This window comes from Phyllobates terribilis, unplaced genomic scaffold (assembly GCF_046119375.1).
Source record: "Phyllobates terribilis strain yellow unplaced genomic scaffold, ASM4611937v1 Scaffold_1__5_contigs__length_1240528914, whole genome shotgun sequence".
Taxonomy (NCBI): domain Eukaryota; kingdom Metazoa; phylum Chordata; class Amphibia; order Anura; family Dendrobatidae; genus Phyllobates; species Phyllobates terribilis.
Genome location: NW_027362761.1, coordinates 212,393,351 through 212,417,886, shown reverse-complemented (window position 1 = coordinate 212,417,886; position 24,536 = coordinate 212,393,351). Strand labels below are relative to the sequence as shown.

Here is a 24,536-nt window from a genome sequence, read left to right as displayed (position 1 = left end):
TTGCCGTCCCAAAGACCCACAACCAAAGACCCGGTTATTAAAATAGCTTCCAGTTATATAGAATTCTAATAAAGTGCTAAGGTAAAATGCTTCCTCCACCCTGACTCACTACGTGGTTCCCCCCAACTCCTCCATTCAGGCCCGGGGCAGCACTATGGTGCTTTAGGCCCCCTTCAGAACTGGAGTGGTGTAGTGTTGAGTGTGTGGTTGGGGTCCTGTGTAGTACTCCATCCTTACCTGGGAGTGGAGATACCACACCTCATTCTGAGGTGAAGTACCCCTGTGGCGACTGAACCCTCAGGGGCGCCACAAAAGATTGGGACAATCTAAATGAAATGACGAGTCAAATAATAGGTACATAACGCTAATATTGCCCAGGAAAAAGCCTATTGAATTGACAAATGAAATATAAATAATTCATGAATTAACCAGTATGTAACTCAAAATGCAGAATGTGACAAGGGTAGCTAGTGGAGAGCATTGCAGCACGGAGGTTTGTGGATCACCAAGCCAGTTTATGTTCTGTATTTGAAATCAGTGTAAGTGATAATGGTCTCCATGGAGAAATCAGTTTTAAAGGCAAGTTAGAGGGCATCGGTCAGCTTGGAAATACAGTGCAATCTGCCAGCACATTTTATAGAGCAGATGGAGCTGAAATGATTGATGTATAGAATTGTGGGATAAGACGCACTAAAACTGACTGCTCCTTCTGTGCTCTCAGGTCCAGTAGCCACTTTTAATCAGTGATTGACCGCTATCAATGCATATATATTTAAGAAGGGACAACTGTCAATCACTGATTAAGACTGCCCACTGGACCTGTGTGCCAAGAAAGCACAAGGATTTTATTGTATAAAATACAAGTTCTACTGAATCTTTTCCTGTAAGACTATATATCAATAAGTTCAGCTCCTCCTGCTCTATAACATGCTCTTGGCAGAATCCACTGCATTTCCAAGCTGACAGATTCCCTGCAAACCTGGAAATTGTTGACTGCATGCATGGATCATGTATGACCGTGCAGCCTACAATGGGCCTGATGCCAAAGGAGGATGGTAGTGCTACCTACAGTTTAAGTATGGAGGACAGGACAGGATTATCAAGGGGGGTTGCTCACACGGTATTTATGCAGACCAGCCTAAAGACATGCCCCCAAAGACTCATGTGAGCCATGCCCACTTGGTAGAGACCATAAAAATTAGGACTAAATAAAATGGCCCATATCTTTGAGAATGTATGGCAACAAAAGACATGCCTAAAATGTGATTTGTCCTACTGTTGTCTTCCCTCTCTACAATGTAAAATTGTATTTATTTCTCAGCTGTGAGCAGGACTGGATCTGTGTGGCTTTTTTACGCCTCTGGATGTGCACAACATTTTTTTTATTAACTGAAATCAAACATAGATCTTGAAACTGGTGAGGAATGTAAAGACAAAATTTGAAGTACTTTATTGTTTGTTTGTTTTTTAATTAGGCTATGTTCCCACATGTTGTGTTTTTTTACGTCAGAAATCTGCAGCAAAGCTGATCTCTGGCAGGAAATCAAAAATGTAGGTTTTGCTGCGTTTTTTGATGCTTTTTTCAGCGTTTTTTTCACTGTCCTTCTGTCTCTATTTATGCATGTACATAAAGTTCTGTTAAAACAAGAACCCCATTCTATTTTGCCATCAAAAACGCTGAAAAATTTACCTGCATTTTTTGGTGCGTTGTTTCAGCGTTTTTTTAACCACCCATTACTTCCTATGGCTGAAAAAAGCTGAAAAAATGCTGAATGAAGTTACATGCTCTATTTTCCAAAAACCCAACCAAGGCACAAAATACACAGGAAAAAAAACACAAGCTGTGTGAACAGAGAATTCTGTTTTCTCATAGACTTTGCTGGTACTGCAAAATGCGCTGAAAATTTGCATAAAAATCTGCAGCAAAATACGCTGAAAAACCCAACGTGTGAACATAGCCTCAGAGGATGAGTATTTGGTGAGTTTTGGATGTTGCAGATTTTCTGCACCATTATGTAAATTAGGTTGCTAAAACTTTTTTTTTTTTTTCATTGCAATTTTGAGTGCATTTTTTTACTTGCGTTTTTTATGGCTTTGTTGTCTCTTTGTAGTATGTCAGGCTATAAATAAAGCTGCTTTGCTTTTGATATTTCCTGGTATTTGACTTTGACAAAACGTCATAGTTACTGTCATGTGCAGATTACATGTATTTTTAGTGAGTTTCCACAGTAGAAAAGCACTAAAAGCATGTACGTTTTTTATCTGTGGATTTTCCCCATCTAATGTAATTCTATGGGGGAAATTTGCACAGAAAATGCAGCATACTCGAGAAATTGATATGTTGCGGGTTTCAAAAACACAATGCAGGTCAGGTTATGATGCATAAAAAAAGGGACATGAGATTTCTATAAATCCCCTCCACTTTGCTGGAACTGTAAGATGCTGCTTTTTTTGTGCAGCCAAAATACACAATATCAAAAATGCCCCAAAAACTCATTGTGGGAACTTAATCTATAACTGGGAAAAAAAACCTTAAAGAGGACCTATCACCTTCACATATACCAAACTGTACCGTTATAGGAACACGAAACATGTATATAAAGGGGATATCTATCCATGTTGCATATAGTGTGTGTATAGCCAGAGAAAAGGCTACAGAGTAAACACAGCAAGTGTGACTGTATATGTCCATGTATGTATATAATATAATTGTATATATCGACGCAGCACTCTAGTGGAAATAATTTCCATTGGAGTGCTGCCTCCATTCTATTTTTCCTATACTTGGAGGCTTTTGCCTGGTTGCTTGGGGAAGTATTGAACCCACAACAATAGTACTGTGCTGCTATTTTTCTATATATAGTGAAGGAAATAATTATTTGATCCCTTGCTGTTTTTGTAAGTTTACCCACTGACAAAGACATGAACAGTCTATAATTTTAAGGGTAGGTTAATTTTAACATTGAGAGATAGAATATCCCCCCCAAAAAAATCAAGGAAATCACATTGTATAAATTAGATAAATTTATTTGCATAAATGTGTGTGTGTGTATATGTGTATATATATATATATATATATATATATATATATATATATATATATATATATATATATATATATACTATATATGACAGAGTCACTGGTCTACTATACGAGGGGAGGTATGTGTCACTCAGGTTGCTCGCCTGTGTGAACTGGAACCAATAAACTTTCTGCCAGCATGCTGGGGGTTAACTCACTAAAAGGGTGTGGTTTTATGGGAATGGCAGAGGGTGGGAGGCCATTCCCCTACCTCCCCTCAGGGTGTGGCTGAGCAGGGTTAAATACTCAGTCAGTAGTTTGCTCTGTGTAGTGTGTGTGGCTTGGAGAAGGAAGTCTCCAGGCTGTGTTGGGCTGAAGCCATAGAGCAACATCGGAGGACTGGTGTTGCTGAAGACTTCGCTGTGCTACCTGGAGCAGACCGAGCCTTGCTTGCTAATAGACTCTATTGTACTTTCTCTTTTGTTTTCCCGTTAACCCTGAGAGGGCCTGTTTCTTTTTATGGGACGCTGTTGGAGTTTATGCCGCATAATAAACCCGCAGGAAGTTTTACCCGAACAGTGTGTCCTGTGTCTACCTCCGGAGGGCCGAGCAAGTTGCTTAACCACAATATATTTACACTGCTCAAAAAAATAAAGGGAACACTCAAATAACACATTCTAGATGTGAATGAATGAAATATTCTCATTGAATACTTTGTTCTGTACAAAGTTGAATGTGCTGACAACAAAATGACACAAAAATCATCAATGGAAATCAAATTTATTAACCAATGGAGGCCTGGATTTGGAGTCACCCCCAAAATTAAAGTGGAAAAACACACTACAGGCTGATCCAACTTTGATATAATGTCTTTAAAACAAGTCAAAATGAGGCTCAGTATTGTGGGTAGCCTCCACGTGCCTGTATGCCGTCCCTACAACGCCTGGGCATGCTCCTGATGAGGTTGCGGATGGTCTCCTGTGGGATCTCATCCCAGACCTGGACTAAAGGTCTGGAATAAAGGTGGACCTGTACTAAAGGTGTCAGGAGGTCCCTTCCAACTCTACCATTCTATGATTCTATAAGCAATGGGATGAAACTGAATGGGAGGAGACACAGATTAGATATTAGAAAAAACTTTTTGACAGTTAGGGTGATTAATGAGTGGAACAGGCTGCCACGAGAGGTGGTGAGTTCCCCTTCAATGGACATCTTCAAACAGAGGCTGGACAGATATCTGTCAGGGATGATTTAGTGAATCCTGCTTTGAGCAGGGGGTTGGACCAGATGACCCATGAGGTCCCTTCCAACTCTACCATTCTATGATTCTATAAAGCATCCGCCAACTCCTGGACAGTCTGTGGTGCAATGTGACGTTGGTGGATGGAGCGAGACATGATGTCCCAGATGTGCTCAATCGGATTCAGGTCTGGGGAATGGGTGGGCCAGTCCATAGCTTCAATGCCTTCATCTTGCAGGAACTGCTGACACACTCCAGCCACATGAGGTCTGGCATTGTCCTGCATTAGGAGGAACCCAGGGCCAGCCGCACCAGCATATGGTTTCGCAGGGGGTCTGAGGATCTCATCTCGGTACCTAATGGCAGTCAGGCTACCTCTCGCGAGCACATGGATGGCTGTGCGGCCCTCCAAAAAAATGCCACCCCACACCATTACTGACCCACTGCCAAACCGGTCATGCTGAAGGATGTTGCAGGCAGCAGATTGCTCTCCACGGTGTCTCCAGACTCTGTCACGTCTGTCACATGTGCTCAGTGTGAACCTGCTTTCATCTGTGAAGAGCACAGGGCGCCAGTGGCGACTCTGCCAATCCTGGTGTTCTGTGGCAAATGCCAAGCGTCCTGCACGGTGTTGGGCTGTGAGCACAACCCCCATCTGTGGATGTCGGACCCTCATACCACCCTCATGGAGTCGGTTTCTAACCGTTTGTGCAGACACATGCACATTTGTGGCCTGCTGGAGGTCATTTTGCAGGTCTCTGGCAGTGCTCCTCCTGTTCCTCCTTGCTGAAAGCCAGAGGTAGTGGTCCTGCTGCTGGGTTGTTGCCCTCCTACGGCCTCCTCCACATCTCCTGATGTACTGGCCTGTCTCCTGGTTGGAATTTCATCCCTAACTGAGCAGCTGAAGTATTACTTCCAGAGCGCAGACTGCTGATCACTTTCCCTTGGTGCAGTGCATCATGGGAGAGTGACATCAGCAGAGCAGAGGAGCTTGAGGATTCCCCTGGAGGCGACTTGAGCTGAAGTCGACTCAGTTAAATGAGAGGCTCGTGCCAAGAAAGGGAGTTTTTCTCCCACTTGGTATATACGATATGATTATATTTTTTTTGTCAAATTATTGATATTTTTACTTGTGCTTTTAAATTAAATACTAAAAAATTAGTGATGGGTTCACCTTAAAGCTAAAATGGCAACATTTGTTGTCAGGAGTTACAGTAACAATAGATTACAGGTACACTTTATTTGCCACACATGAGAATTATTTTTTCAGGTAAATTCATTAGTTGACCCAAAACTATTAAAAAATAACTGAAAATATATCTTGAATTTTTTCTTGATTTCCCCATTTTTGCTTTAGAATGATTACAGCATAAAACACTTCTCCAACTTGGTGCCAATCAAAGCCAACATCAGTACAGATAATATTAGGGCAGATTAAGAAATCAAAAGCATTGTTCGCTTTTTAGAATGCAAATGAAAATTTGGAGACTCTAAAGTCTCATGGTCATGAAAGCTTTAAAATACAGATGCTGTTGATAACTATTGTGCAATGTAGTAAAATGGCAAAACACACTTGAATTTTTTTCAAGGCTTTATTTATAAAAATTCAATTTTCATTTCCAGTATATTAAATACTTTTTACGGAAATATAACCAATTTCCAGTCACCATAATTCACAGCAGTGGACTCAATTCAGTAGATTTGGTGTAGACAATCCTCTTCTCTCCAGCAACCAGGAGCATCTCACTACAGTAGGATCGCACAATCCTACTGCTCTTCTTTCCTTAAAACAATATACACCACATGACACCCTTCACCAATTCTATAAACAGGTATTTAAAACATATAAAACCATTAATTTTATTTCAACAGAAATATCATTCTTATTCATACTAGTCTTTGTTTGGGTTTTTTTTTTTGCACTAGGCTTCTTTCACGCATTCAGACCCTCTGAATGTCTGAACGACGTCTCTGCCTATGCTCCTGCTTGCTGGAGTGAAGAGGATTGTCTACACCGAATCTACTGAACTGAGTCCAGTGAGGTGAATATGGTGACTGGAAATCGTTTATTATATCATATTTCTGTGAAAAGTATTAATATACTGGAAATTTAAACTGATTTTTTATGAATGAAGCATTGAAGAAAATTCAAGTGTGTTTTGCCGTTTTTCTATATTGCATGTAATATGGCAGTAACGGGAACAACTGCTTTTTTGGCCATTCACACTAGGTGTAGCGATCCTAAAATTAGGGTCTTTTTTTTCTTTCTATATATTGATACCTATTGTGGCATTTGTACTTGCCAGTAAATAGGCTTGGGAGTTTAGTCTGTTGGCTCATAAGTTAAAGGGGTTGTCCGCTACTCGGGCAAACCCTTCTCAATCACCATGCTTCCACCAAGGATCGTGTTGGGAGAGCCAGTGTGAAAACCGCTTGCACCGGAGATGAGTCTAGGTTTTGTTATTATTTTACTTGGACAACCCCTTTAATATCTAATAAGTGGCCTGCAATATGATGTTTATGCCACTTTTATTAATTCATATCAATCTATGTCGTACATTTACATTATTGGTCACTAAGGTTAGTATGAAGCTGTGCTTAATACCAGGCAGATGCCAATTGTGCTACATATTTGGTTTCTGCCTATGTCTGCAGAAGAGTTTATTTATTTAGCTCAAAACTGTAGTTTACCCATTTAAATGCCACTGTCAATATCTGACAGTGGCATTTAAATAATTCCATTGCACATGCGCACTGGCTCCCAATGGCACTCCATGCAGCACTTGCAGGGAATTGATGGGTTACCTTGTTAGCCAAGGAAATGCTAAAGTACCCTGTTACTGCCATCTTGATCTTCCTGTTCATCTACAGACTGAGTTTCATAAGGGAATCACAAATTCGCGGTATTCATTAATACTATTCACTAATACTATGGTATTGTAGTATATAGATAAGCAATCGACCGATCACATGTTCAATTTGTCTAAAAAATCTAGTAAAAAAAAAAGTTTCTTGCTTCAAACATAAAGAAATAATGCAGTTAAAAAAATAAACATATGCTATGGTCGTGTCCCAAAAAGTCAGATCTATTAAAATTAAAAATTATTTAAACTATATGTTAAACACCAAAAAGAAGAAAAAATAGAACACTATAATTGCTATTTTTCAGTTGTAGCTATAACAAACAATAAAAGTGTTATATGTCCCCAAAATGGTATCAATAAAATGTCAGCTTAGGGTGCAAAAAAAAAGCCATCACACAGCTCTATCGATGGAAAAATAAGAACGTTACGTGTCTCAGAAAATGCCGACACATACATAATTACAAATTTCAGAAAATTTTTACACACTAAAATAATAATAATAAAGAAGCTGGTTATCGCTGTAATCGCACTGAACTGGAGAAACATTTTGCCAGGTCATTTTTACCACCGAATAAATATTGTAAAAACAAAACCTAAAAAAACAATGGTAGATTTGTGTTTTTTCACAGTTACACCATACTTGGGATTTTTTTTCCCATTTTCCATTACATTGCATTGTAAAGGAAATAATTTCATTCAAAGCTACAGCTAGCCTCACTAAAAAACAAGCCCTCATACAGCTATGTCAACAGAAAAATAAAAATGTTATGGCTCTTGGAACAAGGGGATGAAAAAACAAAACCATAAAAAAGTCCCTGGTCTTTAAGTGATTAACATACCTTGCAGCTGTCAGATGCATAGTGGGAAAGCAATATGAAATATAGAATGCATTAGCAGTACTATAGTGATAAGGAAATGGAGACATGGTCAGTTGAATCTAGAAACCAATTTTAGGCTGTATGTCTTGTGTTCATTTACCCGTGTGTTACTATGTTATTCTCTTTTTTAATATGATGCATGCCTGACCACATGATTGTAGCTTGAAAGAGATTTTAATGTGTAGCATGTGCCCTGTAGAGAACATCAGATAAAGAATAGATGTTTTTCCTAATATTTTTTTAGATTAGCTTTTCCACTCTGTAGTGACTCATTTGATTCTTTTCCAGATCTCACGAGAATGTCTTTCAATCCTGGTTTTTGCTAATCCGTTTAGGAGGATGGGTGGACATAGCAGCAGAGCAGCTGTTGACGTCAGACCCTGAAATTTCAGACGACCTGCTGTGGCTTCTGGCATTTTACTACAATCCATGCAATGAGAGCCAAAGCAGAGGTAGAACAATGGTAGGTTGTGCTCCAAAGCAAGTCTGTGTTTGGCACAAAAAAATGTGAGGATCCTCATTGTGTAATTCGCGTTTCACTGTTTCAATAGTGTGTAGTATATTTACAAGTCAAGTCATTTCTTTAAGGTTAATCTTAAATTCTAGCAATTATCCAAAGTTTGTAGTTGCATTTCATAGAGTAATAAAGTGGAGGATTCCTGGCTTCATAAATTCCTTCTCAATTACATACAGTACATAGGCTGTAGGACACTTCTATACGTTTAACACTGTCAAAATTCCCATTAGTAGGATAAAGGAAAAAACAAAGAAATGAGCCGCACTATAAGCTCAAATACGTGCAAAGTGTAAGATCACGTTCACACTGTGGCCACTTCAAACACCAAACCCAAGAAAAAAAAGAGCATATACACTAGAGCAAGTAAATAACATAGGGTACTTAACGCTATTTTAATTTAAAAAAAAACATAAAAACCATCCCACCACGTCAAGGTGCACCCAATTGGGAAGGTCCTGTCCTGTCTCTAGTATTAAAAACTTAACTTGTGTCAAACGACTTCAGTGTGAAAAAGGGCTGAGCGGGACAGGGTCCCGACTGAGACACCCACCCATGGGAAGCTATACAGATGAAATACTTTTTATTTTCTTTATTTACTTGTTGTAGGGCTCATTTTGTTTTTTTCTTGGGGCTTGTCTGAAATGGTCACAGCATGAACATGCTCTTAGGCTGTGTGCCCACGTAGCGTTTTTCAAGCGTATATGCTGCGGAATTTCCGCAGCGTAAACGCTTGAAAAACGCATGTAGATCCGCACCCCATGGTCCCCAATGGCATTCCGCAATGTCAATGCCCATGCTGCGGATTTTTCCGCAGCGTATATGCTGCAGTCAAAAATCCGCAGCATGTTCATTAATTTTGCGGAAGCGCTGCGGAATCAATGTGCGGATGGTACCCAAGTCTGGAGGAGAGGAGACTCTCCTCCAGACCTGGGTACCAAAGAACCTGTAAAAAAAAGAATAAAATAAAGTTTATACTTATCTTCTGATGTTTTCCCTCCGTCGCGCTGTTGTCTGAAGGACCTGCCACGTCATTGAGTCATGTGACCCACCACATGACTCAATGACGTCACCGCAGGTCCTGCACACAACAGCGTGAGCCGCTCAAGACTCCGGACGGGGCAGAGAATGCATCAGAAGGTGAGTATAAAGTTTATTTTTTTATTTTTTACCATTCTGAACAAGTTGTCAAGCACTTTTCCAAGTGATGCTTGGAGAAGTGCTTGATAACCCGCATGCGGAAATGCATGCAAAGACGCCTCACAAACGCTTCTACCTGGCGGGAAAACCGCATGTAATATCCGCATGCGATTTTCCCGCCAGGGAGAAGCGTAAAAAATATGCTTCAGGTCCGCAACGTGGGCACATAGCCTTACACTTGCACGTATACCAGCTCATTTTGTTGGTTTTGCTTTAATTTCTTGTACTTTGTACAAACAGGGGCATGGCCATCCTTTCTGAGCTAAGTATTTCACTTATATATGTATATTTAGGCTTTGAAGCAAATACTGCTAGCAAGAAGTGGCAGAGACATTTTCATGGGCATAGAAAGTGGCTCAATTCCGAAATTTCTTCTAAGCTAAACTCTAAAAATAAAATGGTTGCATTCATTCTGTTTATGCATTCAAAGAATGTGTGTATGAGAGCTTTATTTGTGCATGTATTTATGATGTTAGCTTTTCCCAGCACTGACTTGAATTTGTTAAATCTACGGACCACCCATGATAATGTTTCATAATTTAGTAAGTGCAGTAGTTGTTCAGCATTATTTCCATTTTTACATAAGAGTTAATCAAATTAAATGTAAAGTAATCCGATTAGGGACATGCAGCTCCATGCATTCATTGCTTTTCAAAAGGTATGTGTTTAAGGTAGTCTCTTCTAGGTCTCATAGTAATGGTCTGTTTACATGGACCAACCGGCGACACGATACGACTGCAGATCGGTAAACTTTTGCTCATTGGCGGCCGTTTAAATGCCTGTTTACACTGGCAGACCAAAGTGAAAAGATGTGCACTGAGCACTATGCTACATCGGTCAGAGCACATAGGTTGCCATACAGTGCAGCTCACCATTATTGGCACCCCTTCATTTTTTTTTCATAGACTGTACAATATCTTCAGAAATAAATGGAAATGTACGAAAGTTATATCCTCAGGATTTTTTAATTAGTGGTCCAAAGTAATACAAAAATAAAACATTGTTTTTCAACTTCCATGTTGCGATTTCAAAGAAGAAACAGAATTAACAGCATGTACAGCAATAAAGGCACCCCTAATTAATACTTGGTTTTACACTTTTTTTTTTTTACATTGCTGACGGCCTCCTAACGTTTCTTGTAGCCATCTATAAGCTTCTTGCACTTCTCAGCTGGAATTTTCTCCCACTTTTCCTGTGCAGTTTGTTTAAAGGGAATCTGTCACCACTTTGGAGTTATCAGACCTCTACTATGGCCATACAGGGTATAGAAAAGTAAATCTATACACACCTCTATGGCCCATAGTAGAGGTATGATTGCAGAGAAAAGCGCTTTAATCAATTCTGTTTTGTACTGGCTTGGCGTCCAGTGGATGCCAAGCAATCCCCGCCCCAGGCGACAGGGATTCACTGTCTCTTACCGGCGCCTGCGCAATAGAACCCTGCAGTGCAGTGCAGTGCACAGGCAGACGGGGCCGGGATGAAGCAAAGCGCGCTCTATGTGTGCGGCGCTTTGCGCATGCCCGGGAAGTCAGGGAGGACAGTGCATGTCACAGGGCCTGGCACAGGGACCTGTGACGTGCAGGGGAGGCGGGGAATTTGATAATTAAGCATATAGGTGGGGATTTGGGGGAATAATAAGCACATAGGCGAGGATTGCTTGGCATCCCCCGGACGCCAAGCCTGTACAAAATAGAGTTGATTAAAGCGCTTATCTCTGCAATCAAATATATATATGTATAGATTTACTTTTCTATACCCTGTATGGCCATAGTAGAGGTCTGATAACTCCAAAGTGGTGACAGATTCCCTTTAAGCTCTTGAATGTTTGCAGGGTTCTTTTTCCCAATGGCAGATTTCAGCTCATCCCAAAGATTTTCAATGGGATTGAGGTCAGGACTCATTGCTGGCCATTTTAAAACAGTCAATTTTTTCTTTTTCAACCATTCCTGTGTACTTTTGGATGTGTGCTTTGGGTCATTGTCTTGCTGGAGGACCCATGATCTTCGAGAATCAAGCCAAGTTTTCATACACTTGATAATTCTCTGATTCCATGATTCCTGTGATACCGTCAAGGCCTCCAATACCAGATGCAGCAAAGCAACCCCACAGCATAATGGATCCTCCACCATGCTTAACTGTTGGTAACGTGTTCTTTTCTATGTGATTAAGGAGTGGTTTCCTTTATGTGCACCATTACACAGAGTGATTTATATCTTGATTCATCTAACATATTCTTGTCCTTATAAGCTTCATTGTGCCGTCTGTAAGCAAACTGTTACTTTGCATTGCCTCTATTTTTGTTTCATCTGTCCACAGAAGGATTGTGGTTTGCCAAGGTATTCTTTGGCAAAGATCAGTCATTTCTTTTTATGTCTTTTCTTGAGCAATGGTTTCTTCCTTGGCCTTCGCCCATAAAGCTCTGCTTGGTTTAGTGTGCGGCGTATGGTACTTGTTGAAGCCATGACCCCCAGACTGTTCCAGGTTGGCCTTCAGGTCTTTGGATGTTTGACGTGGTGTTTTTTCCACCATACGCACCAACCTTCGAAGACATCTCTTGTCAATTTTCCTCTTTCCCCCACATCCAGGGAGATTCTTGACAGTTCCATGCTTGGGAAACTTCTTAATAACATTGCGCACTGTTGAAACTGGGATACCAAGGTCTTTGGAGATGACCTTATACCCTTTAGAAGTCTTGTCTTTGCTAAGAATAGCAGTTCTGATGTCCTCAGACAGCTCCTTTGTCTTCACCATTGTGATAAAGGAACAGGGCCTACTATGTGGCTTTTTAAAACACTGAAGTCATCATTTATGGGCTAATTCATGTCACAAGGGCACCGACAATCACAGAATAATCTCTTTTGTGATTTACCACAGGCGAGTCAAAATGTGTTTCCATACTAAATTAATGTAAAGGGTGCTAATAACAGTGGCACAGCAAGCTTTAGGTTTTTCTATTTTTCCCTCCCATTGTTTTTTGTTTTAAATTATTATCATTTGCTCTTTTGTATTTAACACGAGTGCTCTACACAAGAAAATTGTTTCACTTGATTTCATTTTTTCAGGAGATATTCCACATTATGTACTTAAACTTCATGGGTGCCAATAATGATGAGCAGGACTGTAAGTGTAGAGAAACACACTTCTTATATGTAATACCAAAGGCTTTTTTGTGACCTCTAAATTACCATTTTTGCAGCCAGAATATTACTTTATTTTCCAACTATTTTTCCAGACGTAAGAATAGAGCTTATTGTCCACAGTACTAATGTCAGTTTAATCTTACTGAATCCACTGTATAAAGTGTGTGTGTTGATTTATATGAATACAGAAAGTGACAATGTACAGTTGCATTCAAAATTATTCACACCCCCTCCCATTAAGTTTATTATTACAATTTACAAACGTTCTGTTTTTTTAAAATCAGTCAAAGATCAATTCATCTAATATAAAGTCGTTTCTCCAAATTCAACACAAAATGCCGCTTTTAATGATAACTACCATCTCAAAATTATTCAATCCCTTTATGACAAGTGTCTTTAGTGCTTATTACAGCACATTTTGGCTGTTGTGACCTGCTGCAGACATGATGCAGAGCCAGACACCAGATTTTGGCCATGTTCGTGAAAAATCTTAGCCCTCTTCTCATGGGCAGTGGCCTCCAGTACACTAAATTTCTTGGGTTTGTGTGCTGCAAATGTCTTATTGAAATCTCACCAAAGATTTTCTATGGGGTTCAAGTCTTAACGACCGTGACGGCAGCTCCTGAATCTTCCAGGACTTCTTCTGAAATGAAGCCTCGGTGATTATTGAAGTATGTTTGGGATCATTCTGTTGGAAGGTCCAATGCCATCCAGACTTCAGCTTCCTCACAGAATAATTCATGATGCATTCTCTTAGGATTTTCTGATACCTAATAGAATTCATCTTGCCCCCCTGCAAGATCCAGTGCCTGTATATAGATTTGAGTACATCAGACACAATTACTAGTTAATTTGATGTTACTCCTTGATAAAACTGTTGTATTTTTTCATGCTGTTATAAAAACCTAGGTTAATACCTTCTCATTGAAGATTAGCAGAACGCATTTCTTAAAATTGTGGAATTTCAATGTAATGATGTAATGTTATTTTGTTATATAATTTATCCAAATCGGTCTTCTATATACCTTGTACTCAGTCCAAAATTTCCTCTTTCCAAACGTTCCTATTTTCAGGTTTCAACCTTGCAATCCATAATGACTCTTTCATCGGTTTCTTCGTTTAGAAAAAAACATTCTGGCTAAATGCCCTGACAGCTTAATTGTAGACACTAAAGGAATGCCTAGCCTTCACTTTTTGCCTTTTCAGAATTAAATGTCAACTCATGTGCACTAATGCCTAAAATCTGCCTTTCCTTCTAGAAGTGAATGGTCTACTGACTTTCTAACATGGATTTCAGCAGTCACTAATCCCTCATTTGGAATGAGCCAGTTACAGAAGTTTTTTTCTAGAGATGTCTACATATTTGAAGTCTTGCTATCACTAAAACATATTAATCATTGTAATGTGTTATCTTTTTTTAGGTTGAAGCTAAAGAGGTTTATGAATGCTTCGTATCACTCCGAAGAAGTTCATCCATCTGTTCCATGTCATTTCATAAAATGTTTGCTGATGAAAAAAAATCAAATACATGGCATCCATGTACGCTGCAGTTGATTAGACATCTCTGTGTCACTTTCATTCTATTCTGTCCTGAGTGTCAGAGTGTCGCCAAGGACTGTATTTCTCATGTGAGTGTCAATGTGTAACAAGTATTCATGTTGCCAGAAGCAATCACTACTTTTGGTCTAGTGGCTAGTAAAACACTTTATATTATTATAATATACAGTTAGGTCCAAAAATATTTGGACAGTGACTGAATCTGCATGATTTGCGCTTTGCATGCCACTATTTTTTATTTAACCCTTTAATGACCACCGTAACGCATTTTTACGGCGGTCATTAAGGGTACTTATTCCACAGCGCTGTTAAAATGTGTCGCTGTGGAATAAGTAAATAGCGCCGCCCGGCGGCGGCAATTCCTACGTATGTCAGCTGTATATAACAGCTGACATCCTGCAGTATTGGCCCTGGTCGGTCTCGATGCAGATTGGGGCCGATTAACCCCTTGCGACCCTCTTAGTAACCATCGGACCCCCACGATGAAAATCGCGGGTCCCGATGGTTACCATGGTACCCTGAGATCATGTGATGATCCCAGGGTACGGTGGCCTGTGAGATCCAGCGAGTCAGACATGACTCACTGAGAGGTACTGCAGAGTATGAGACCAGCTATCAAAGTGACAATCACACATGTCCAACAGTGTGACTTGGTGAAAAAGTAAAACAAAAGTTAAATAAAATGTGTAAAAAAGTTAAAAAAAAAACACACACAAAGTGGACCAAAATCACTAAAATCCGTTTCGCCACTCAAAACTCAGTGTTTGTGATAAAACAAAAATAAACGAAAAAACATACACACAATTGCTATTGCCGCGTCCGGAACAACCCAATCTATAAAACTGTTGCATTATTTAGTTCATTTGGCGAATGCTGTAAAAAAAAAAAAAATGACGCTTTTTCATCATACTGATTCACAAAAAAGTGAATAAAAAGTGATCAAAAAGTCGTATGTAAAAAAAAATTATACAAATAACACCAAACCATTCCACAAAAAACAAGCCATAATATGGCTCATTCAGCAAAAAAATAAAAATGTTACAGCACTCAGAATGCGACGATGCAAAATCAAATTCTTTTTTGTAAAATACTGTATTTAGTCTGTAAAAAATAGCAAAGCATAAAAAAAATATAAATCTGGTATCGCTGTAATCATACTGACTTGGCGGACATATAGATCTCATCACTTTTACCACACGGTGAATGGCGCAAAAAGTAAAAGCAATAACTGAATTGCTGGTTTTTGTTCATTCTGTATCTAAAAAAATCTGAATAAAAAGCGATCAAAAATTACTGTGTGTCCCAAAATGGTACCAAAAAACTCTGCAACTCGTCCCGCAAAAAATAAGCCATCATATAGCTCTGTTCAACAAAAAATAAAAAAGTTACAGCTCTCAGAATATGGCGACGAAAATAACTACCGTATTTTTCGGACTATAAAACGCAATTTTTTCTCCAAAATTTTGGAGGAAAATGGGGGGTGTGTCTAATAGTACGAATGTTGGGGGGGGGTATACAGTGGGTACGGAAAGTATTCAGACCCCTTTAAATTTTTTACTCTTTGTTTCATTGCAGCCATTTTGTAAATTCTAAAAAGTTCATTTTTTTTCTCAATAAAGTACACTCTGCACCCCATTTTGACTGAAAAAAAACAGAAATGTAGAAATTTTTGCAAATTTATTAAAAAAGAAAAACTGAAATATCACATGGTCATAAGTATTCAGACCCTTTGCTCAGACACCCTTATTTAAGTCACATGCTGTCCATTTCCTTGTGATCCTCCTTGAGATGGTTCTACTCCTTCATTGGAGTCCAGCTGTGTTTTATTAAACTGATAGGACTTGATTTGGAAAGGCACACACCTGTCTATATAAGACCACACAGATCACAGTGCATGTCAGACCAAATGAGACTCATGAGCTCAAAGGAACTGCCCAAGGAGCTCAGAGACAGAATTGTGGCAAGACACAGATCTGGCCAAGGTTACAAAAGAATTTCTGCATTATGTAAGGTTCCTAACAGCACAGTGGCCTCCATAATCCTTAAATGGAAAAAGTTTGGGACCACCAAAAGTCTTCCTAGACCTGGCCATCCAGCCAAACTGAGCAATCATGGGAGAAGAGCCTTGGTGAGAGAGGTAAAGAGGAACCCCAAGATCACTGTGGCTGAGCTCCAGAGATGCAGTAGGGAGATGGGAGAAAGTTCCACAAAGTCAACTATCACTGCAGCCCTCCACCAGTAGGGCCTTTATGGCAGAGTGGCCCGATGAAAGCCTGTCCTCAGTGCAAGACATATGAAAGCTCGCATAGAGTTTGCTCAAAAACACATGAAGGACTCCCAGACTATGAGAAATAAGATTCTATGGTCTGATGAGACGAAGATAGAACTTTTTAGTGATAAATCTAAGCGGTATGTGTGGAGAAAACCAGGCACTGCTCATCACCTGCCCAATACAATTCCAACAGTGAAACATGGTGGTGGCAGCATCATGCTATGGGGTTGTTTTTCAGCTGCAGGGACAGGATGACTGGTTGCAATTGAAAGAAACATGAATGCGGCCAAGTACAGAGATATCCTGGATGAAAACCTCTTCCAGAGTGCTCTGGACCTCAGACTTGGCTGAAGGTTCACCTTCCAACAAGACAATGACCCTAAGCACACAGCTAAAATAACAAAGGAGTGGCTTCAGAACAACTCTGTGACCATTCTTGACTAGCCCAGCCTAGCCAATTGAGCATCTCTGGAGAGACCTGAAAATGGCTGTACACCAACGTTCACCATCCAACCTGATGGAACTGGAGAGGATCTGCAAGGAAGAATGGCAGAGGATCCCCAAATCCAGGTGTGAAAAACTTTTTGCATCATTCCCAAGAAGACTCATGGCTGTACTAGCTCAAAAGGGTGCTTCTACTCAATACTGAGCAAAGGGTCTGAATACTTATGACCATGTGATACTTCAGTTTTTCTTTTTTAATAAATTTGCAAAAATTTCTACATTTGTTTTTTTTCAGTCAAGATGGGGTGCAGAGTGTACTTGAGAAATGAGAAAAAAATGAACTTTTTAGAATTTACCAAATGGCTGCAATGAAACAAAGAGTGAAAAATTTAAAGGGGTCTGAATACTTTCCGTACCCACTGTATATATATCTTATATATTTACTGTGTGTGGTGTGGGGGGAGCAGTTGCGGTGGAGCCTAAACTGCAGCGTACACTGTCCCCGCTGCTAAAGAAACTGAATATTCATGCTCCTTAATAGCGGCACACAGTGTATCCGCAGCGCGGCTACTGCCGGGCAATCAAGTGTGCCCGCTATTAAAGGGCATGAATATTCACCCCCTCTCCACGCCCATGGCATGGGGAGGGGGTGAATATTCATGCCCTTTAATAGCGGGCACACGCCATCGCCCGGCAGCAGCAGGAGCCGCGCTGCGGATACACTTTGGGCCGGCTATTAAGGAGCATGAAGTCACTGCTCCCCGTGTACACAGTCCCGGCGTGGGGAGCAGTGATTTCCGACAGCTGATCTCTCCTTGTGAGCCGCGCATGGCAATGATGCCATGCGCGGCTCACATGAGATCAGTGTGGGCAGACAGGACGCAGCGCTGGAGGAGAGAGAAGAGAGGTGAGTAGGAGTGTTTTTATTTTTTTATGTGCAGCATGATTGGGATTAGGGGGACCATGCATACCAGGGTAAGGATGAGGGGGCCATACATACCAGGGTAAGGATGAGGGGGCCATACATACCAGGATAAGGATGAGTGGGATCATACATACCGGTATAAGGATGAGGGGATCATACATACCGGTATAAGGATGAGGGGATCATACATACCGGTATAAGGATGAGGGGATCATACATACCAGGATAAGGATGAGGGGGATCATACATACCAGTGTAAGCTTGAGGGGTATCATACATACCAGTGTAAGGATGAGGGGTATCATACATACCAGGGTAATGGTGTTTTCCTCCTCTAAAACCTAGGTGCGTCTTATGGTCCGGTGCGTCTTATAGTCCAAAAAATACGGTACTTTTTATTAAAAAACAAAAAAAACATTTTTACTGCGATGGCAACAAAACCTAAAAAAAAAAACATACAAATCTGGTACCGCTGTAATCGCTTTGACTCGAAGAATAAATCTGCCTTATCACTTATACCACACGGTGAACTGTGAAAAAATAATAATAACTATTCTAGTACTGTTGTCTATTTCTTCATTCTGCCTCTAAAAAAAAATTGGAATAAGGCTCGGCTCACGTTTATCCTGCGCTCTTCGCTGAGCGCTTAAATCGGGGTTTCCGTGTAAATTCACCAAAACCGCAATTCAGACAAAATACCCAGATGGAGCCACTCACTTATGAAGCTGATGGCGTCCCTTTGGACTGGTCTCTGTTTCAGCGGCGTACCATCATTTTAGGCTTTTATTTTAGCGCACAAGTGTGGACAACCACAGATCTGTGTGCACCTAAAAAGATGCTGACCACAAGAGTCGACGTCAAACGGGCTCCAAAGTGTCTCCATCTGCCTCTTTTTGGTGGGTGGTTCCATTGGGGGTTTTGTCTGAATCACATTTTTGTGGGATTTACACGGAAACTACGTCGTAAGTGCTCAGCGTAGACTGGCGATCCAGTCTTATTCTGGAAGAAATCAAAAATTATGTACCCCAAAATGTTACCAATAAAACCCCTAATTTATCCCACACAAAACCAGCCCCCTCTCAGGTCCGTCATCTGTCACTGGACTATAGGGAGGGGGTCCCACGTTACTGGTAGAACAATGACTCTGGCAAAGCGACATGGCTCCTGCCCCTCAAATAAAATCCAGTGAATTCTGTGCTCCCAAATCCAAATGCCTCCTCCTTTTGAGCCCCACTGTGCCTAAACCTCAGTAAGCAGACACATGTCTGGTATTATTGTAGCGGGGAGAGCACTTAATTTATAGGGTGTGTGTCAAGAGGCGAAATGTATGGGGCCAATGCACTTTATGGGGGCATAATGTATGGGCACTAAACTGGCATATTTGCAATTCTCCAGAATAAAGGCTGGCGTGGATGTTACATAATAGTCACTGCAGCAGTAGATGAATTCATTGAGATGTGTAATTTCTACAATGGGGTCACGTATGGGGTTTTTCTGCTGTTCTGGCACCTTAGGGGCTCAACAAATGTCACCCACAAACTATTCTACCAAAATCTATGCTCCAAAAGTCAAATAGTGCTACTTCCTTCTCAGCCCTGACGTGTGGCCTAACAGTAACTTATTATGTCATATGTGGCATCATTGCGTTCGGGAGAAATAGCATAACAAATTATAGGGTCCATTTTCTTCTATTATCCATTCCAAAAATTATAAGTTTGGGGCTAAAACTGCATTTTCATGAAAAAAATGAAAATTTTCAGTATGACGACCTAATTTTAACAAATTCTGTGTAGTACCTGTCGGTTCAAAATGCTCACTATACCTCTGGATAAAATCCTTGAGGGGTGTAGTTTCCAAAATGGGGTTCCACTGTTTAGGCACATCAGGGGCTCTCCAAACGCAACATGACACCCGCAGACCATTCCGTCAAAGTCTGCGTTCCGAACGTAACTCCTTCCTTTCCAAGCCCTGCTGTGAGCCCAAACAATAGTTTTCCTCTACATATAGGGTATGTCCATACTCAAGAGCAATTGCACAACAAATTTTGGGGTCTATTTTCTCCTGTTACCCTTGTGAAAATAAAAAAATGGGACTAAAAGTAAATTTTTGTGTGAAAAAATTTGATTTCTTAATTTCACGGCTCTACGTTATAAACTTCTTTGAAGCACCTGGCGGTTCACGGTACTCGCCACACATCTAGAAATGTTCCCTGAGGGATCTAGTTTACAAAATGAAGTCACTTGTGGGGTGTTTCCACTGTTTAGGCACATCAGGGGCTCCCCAAACACGACATGGCGTCCGCTAATTATTCAATCAAATTTTACATTCAAAAAGTCAAATGGTGCTCCTTCCCTTCCGAACCCTGCCGTGCGCCAAAACAGTGGTTTTCCCCCACATATGGGATATCGGCGTGCTCAGGAGAAATTGCAGAAAAAAATTTTGTGGTCCATTTTCTCTCATTACCCTCGTGAAAATAAAAAAATTGGGTCTGAAGTAAACATTTTGTGAAAAAAAGTTAAATGTTCATTTTTTCCTTCCACGTTGCTTCAGTTCCTGTGAAGCTCATAAAGGGTTAATAAACTTCTTGAATGTGATATTGAGCACCTTGAGGGGTGCAGTTTCTAGAATGGTGTCACTTTTGGGTATTTTCTGTCGTATAGATCTCTCAAAGTGACTTCATATGTGATGTAGTCCCTAAAAAAAATGGTTTTGTAAATTTTGTTGGAAAATGAGAAATCTCTGGTCAACTTTTAACCCTTAACTTCCGAACAAAAAAAAATTTGGGTTCCAAAATTGTTCTGATGTAAAGTACACATGTGGGAAATGTTATTTATTAACTATTTTGTGTGACATATCTCTCTGATTTAAGGGCATGAAAATTTAAAGTTTGAAAATTGAAAAATTTTCACTAAATTTCCAATTTTTTCACAAGTAAATGCAAGTCTTATTGAAGAAATTTTACAACTATCATGAAGTACAATATGTCACGAAAAAACAATCTCAGAATCAGTGGGATCCGTTGAAGCGTTCCAGAGTTATTAGCTCATAAATTGACACTGGTCAGAATTGCAAAATTTGGCCCGGTCATTAAGGACATAATTGGGTCCGCCCTTAAGGGGTTAAAATGAAACAACCGAGATGCAATTGAAGTGTAGACTTTTAGGTTTAATTTAAAGGGGTTGTACAAAAATATCCTGTGAAACGTTCAACCATTTTTCTACAGAGCCTCCTCATTTCATAACTTTACCATAAATAAGATGTTCATTTGTAATACCTGTAGAGAATCCTTTGCAGACAATGACTGCCTGAAGTTCGGTAGCTGTGGACGTCACCGAACGCTGGGTTTCCTCCTTTGTGATGCTTCGGCAGCCTTTACTGCAGCTGACTTCAGTTGTTGTTTGTTTTGGGTCTTTCTGCATTAAGTTTTGTCTTAACCCTTTTCTGACCTGGTCAGTAATAGTACGCACCAGGACGGAAAGGCGGGTTCAGCGGGGGCTCCGGCAGTGAGCCCGCACTGAACCAGGCACATGTAAGCTGATTCTTACAGCTGACATCTGCCCGCAACAGCCGCGGGTGGAATCGCGATCCACCCACGGCTGTTAACTAGTTAAATGCCGCTGTCAATCTCTGACAGCGGCATTTAACTCGCGCTTCCGGGAAGCGCGTCCTAGGCCCCACCCATCTTTGACCCCGTCACGTGATCGTGCGTCACCGATGGGTTGGCATGACAACCCAGGGTATGCAGCAGACCCCTGTGGTTGTCATGTCTCGCTAGCTATAAGCGCCACCTAGTGGTCAGCGCTCATAGCACAGGAGCATTTCTCCTGCATACAGGAGATCTGCTCATCGCCTGTATGCAGTAGAAGCAATCAGACAACTGCTGCTTCTAGTCTCCTATGGAGACTATTGAAGCATGCAGTAAGGCTGCGTACCCACGTTGCATATTACAAGCTTATATTCTGCGGAATTTCCGCAGCGTAAACGCTTGTAAAACGCATGTATATCCGCACCCCATGGTCCCCAATGGCATTCCGCAATGTCAATGCCCATGCTGCGGATTTTTCCGCAGCGTATATGCTGCGGTCAAAAATCCGCAGCATGTTCATTAATATTGTGTTTCCGCATGCGGATGGTACCCAAGTCTGGAGGAGAGGAGACTCTCATCCAGACCTGGGTACCAAAGAACCTGTAAAAAAAAGAATAAAATAAAGTTTATACTTATCTTCTGATGTTTTCCCTCCGTCGCGCTGTTGTGTGAAGGACCTGCCACGTCATTGAGTCATGTGACCCATCACATGACTCAATGACGTCACCGCAGGTCCTGCACACAACAGCGTGAGCCGCTCAAGCCTCCGGACGGGGCAGAGAATGCATCGGTAGGTGAGTATAAACTTTATTTTTTTATTTTTTACCATTCTGATTCTTTTTTTTAACTATTACTTGGTCACACTATATAAATCCATGCCGGTTGCATGGATTTATATAGTGTGAACAAGTTGTCAAGCACTTTTCCAAGTGATGCTTAAATCACTTGGAGAAGTGCTTGATAACCCGCATGCGGAAATGCATGCAAAGACGCCTCACAAACGCTTCTACCTGGTGGGAAAACCGCATGTAAAATCCGCATGCGATTTTCCCGCCAGGGAGAAGCGTAAAAAATATGCTTCAGTTCCGCAACGTGGGCACTTAGCCTAAGTGTAAAAAAAAATGTTTTTAAAAATATTAAAAAAATATATAAAAGTTTAAATCACGCCCCATTCAAAATAAAATAATTTAAAAAAAAAAGCACATACACATATTTGGTATCACCGCGTTCAGAATCACCCGCTCTATCAATATGAAAGAAGAATTAATCCGAGTGGTAAACGGCGTAACAAGAAAAAAATTCTAAACGCCAGAATTACATTTTTTTGGTCGCTGTAATATTGCAATAACGGGCGATCAAAACATTGGATCTACCCCAAAATTATATCCATAAAAACGACAGCCCAGCGCTCAAAAAATAAGCCCTCACTCGGCCCCAGATCCCGAAAAATGGGGACACTACGGGTCTCGGAAAATGGCTCCATTTTTTTTTTTTTTTTTTTAGCAAACTTTGGATTTTTTTTTCACCACTTAAATAAAAAAGAACCTATACATATTTGGTGTCTACGAACTCGTAATGACCTGGAGAATAATGATGGCAGGTCAGTTTTAGCAATCAGTGAGCGTGGTAACAAAATAAAAAACTGTGGAATTGCATTTTTTTTGCAATTTCACCGCACTTGGAATTTTTTCCCGTTTTACAGTACATGTTATGGTAAAACCAGTGATGGCGTTTAAAAGTACAACTCTTCCCACAAAAAATAAGCCCTCACACGGCCATATTGAACGAAAATTAAAAAGTTCTGGCTCTGGGAAGAAGGGGAGCAAAAAATGAAAACCGAAAGACCCAAGGTCGTTAAGGGGTTAAGCACGTGAAATGCATCCTTGATGGGGTTGAGATCTGGTGATTTACTCAACCATTACAAAATATTCCACTTCTTTGCCTTAAAAAAATCTCCTGGTTTTCTTTCGCAGCATGTTTTGGGTCATTGTCCATCTGTACTGTGAAGTGCCGTCCAATCAACCTTTGGTTGAATATGAGCAGAAAGTATTGCCCTGTACATTTCAGAATTCATCAGCTGCTTATGTCTTCAGTCACTAGTGACCCAGTGCCACTTGCAGCCATGCATGCCCATGCCATCACACTGCCTCCACCATGTTTTACAGATGATGTGGTGTGCTTTGGATCATGAGCCGTTCAAATCTTTTTCCATAGTTTCTTCACATATTCTAGTACAGGTTGATTTTAGTTTCATCTGTCCAAAGAATACATCTCCAGAACTGGGCTGGCTTCTTTAACCCCTTCACCCCCGGGCCATTTTCCGTTTTTGCGCTTTCGTTTTTTTCTCCCCTTCTTCCCAGAGCCATAACTTTTTTTTTTTTTCTGTAAATATGGCCATGTGAGGGCTTATTTTTTGTGGGACAAGTTGTACTTTTGAATGACACCATTGGTTTTACCATATCATGTACTGGAAAGCGGGAAAAAATTCCAACTGCAGTGAAATTGCAAAAAAAGGCCAATTCCACAATTGTTTGTTGTTTTTTTTTTTTTTTTTTTTAACAATGTTCACTAAATGCCTAGACTGACCTGCCATTGTGATTCTCCAGGTGATTACAAGTTCGTAGATACCAAACATGTGTAGATTCTTTTTTATTTAAGTGGTGAAAGAAAATTCCAAAATTTCTTTAAAAAAAAAAAAGAAAAAAAAGTCGCCATTTTCCAAGACCCGCAGTGTCTCCATTTTTCGGGATCTGGGGCTTGGTGAGGGCTTATTTTTGTGCACTGAGCTGTTCATATCTATCCCAAAATGGTATAAAAAAAAAGATGTTTTGATCGCCTGTTATTGCATTTTATTGCAATGTTGCATAAAAATGTAATTCTGGCGTTTTGATTTT

General features: G+C 40.5%; 1 protein-coding gene across 2 annotated transcripts in view; it reads left to right on the top strand.

The window, feature by feature from the left end:
- FANCC (FA complementation group C) overlaps positions 1-24,536 on the top strand; it is a 269,767-nt gene that overhangs the window by 236,465 nt on the left and 8,766 nt on the right. The window contains exons 13-14 of one of the 2 annotated variants that reach the window (XM_073670976.1): positions 8,293-8,467; positions 14,280-14,486. In XM_073670976.1, coding sequence (XP_073527077.1) covers positions 8,293-8,467; positions 14,280-14,486 — 382 coding nt within the window. The remainder of the gene's footprint in view (positions 1-8,292; positions 8,468-14,279; positions 14,487-24,536) is intronic. The other variant, XM_073670977.1, reaches the window with a different exon arrangement.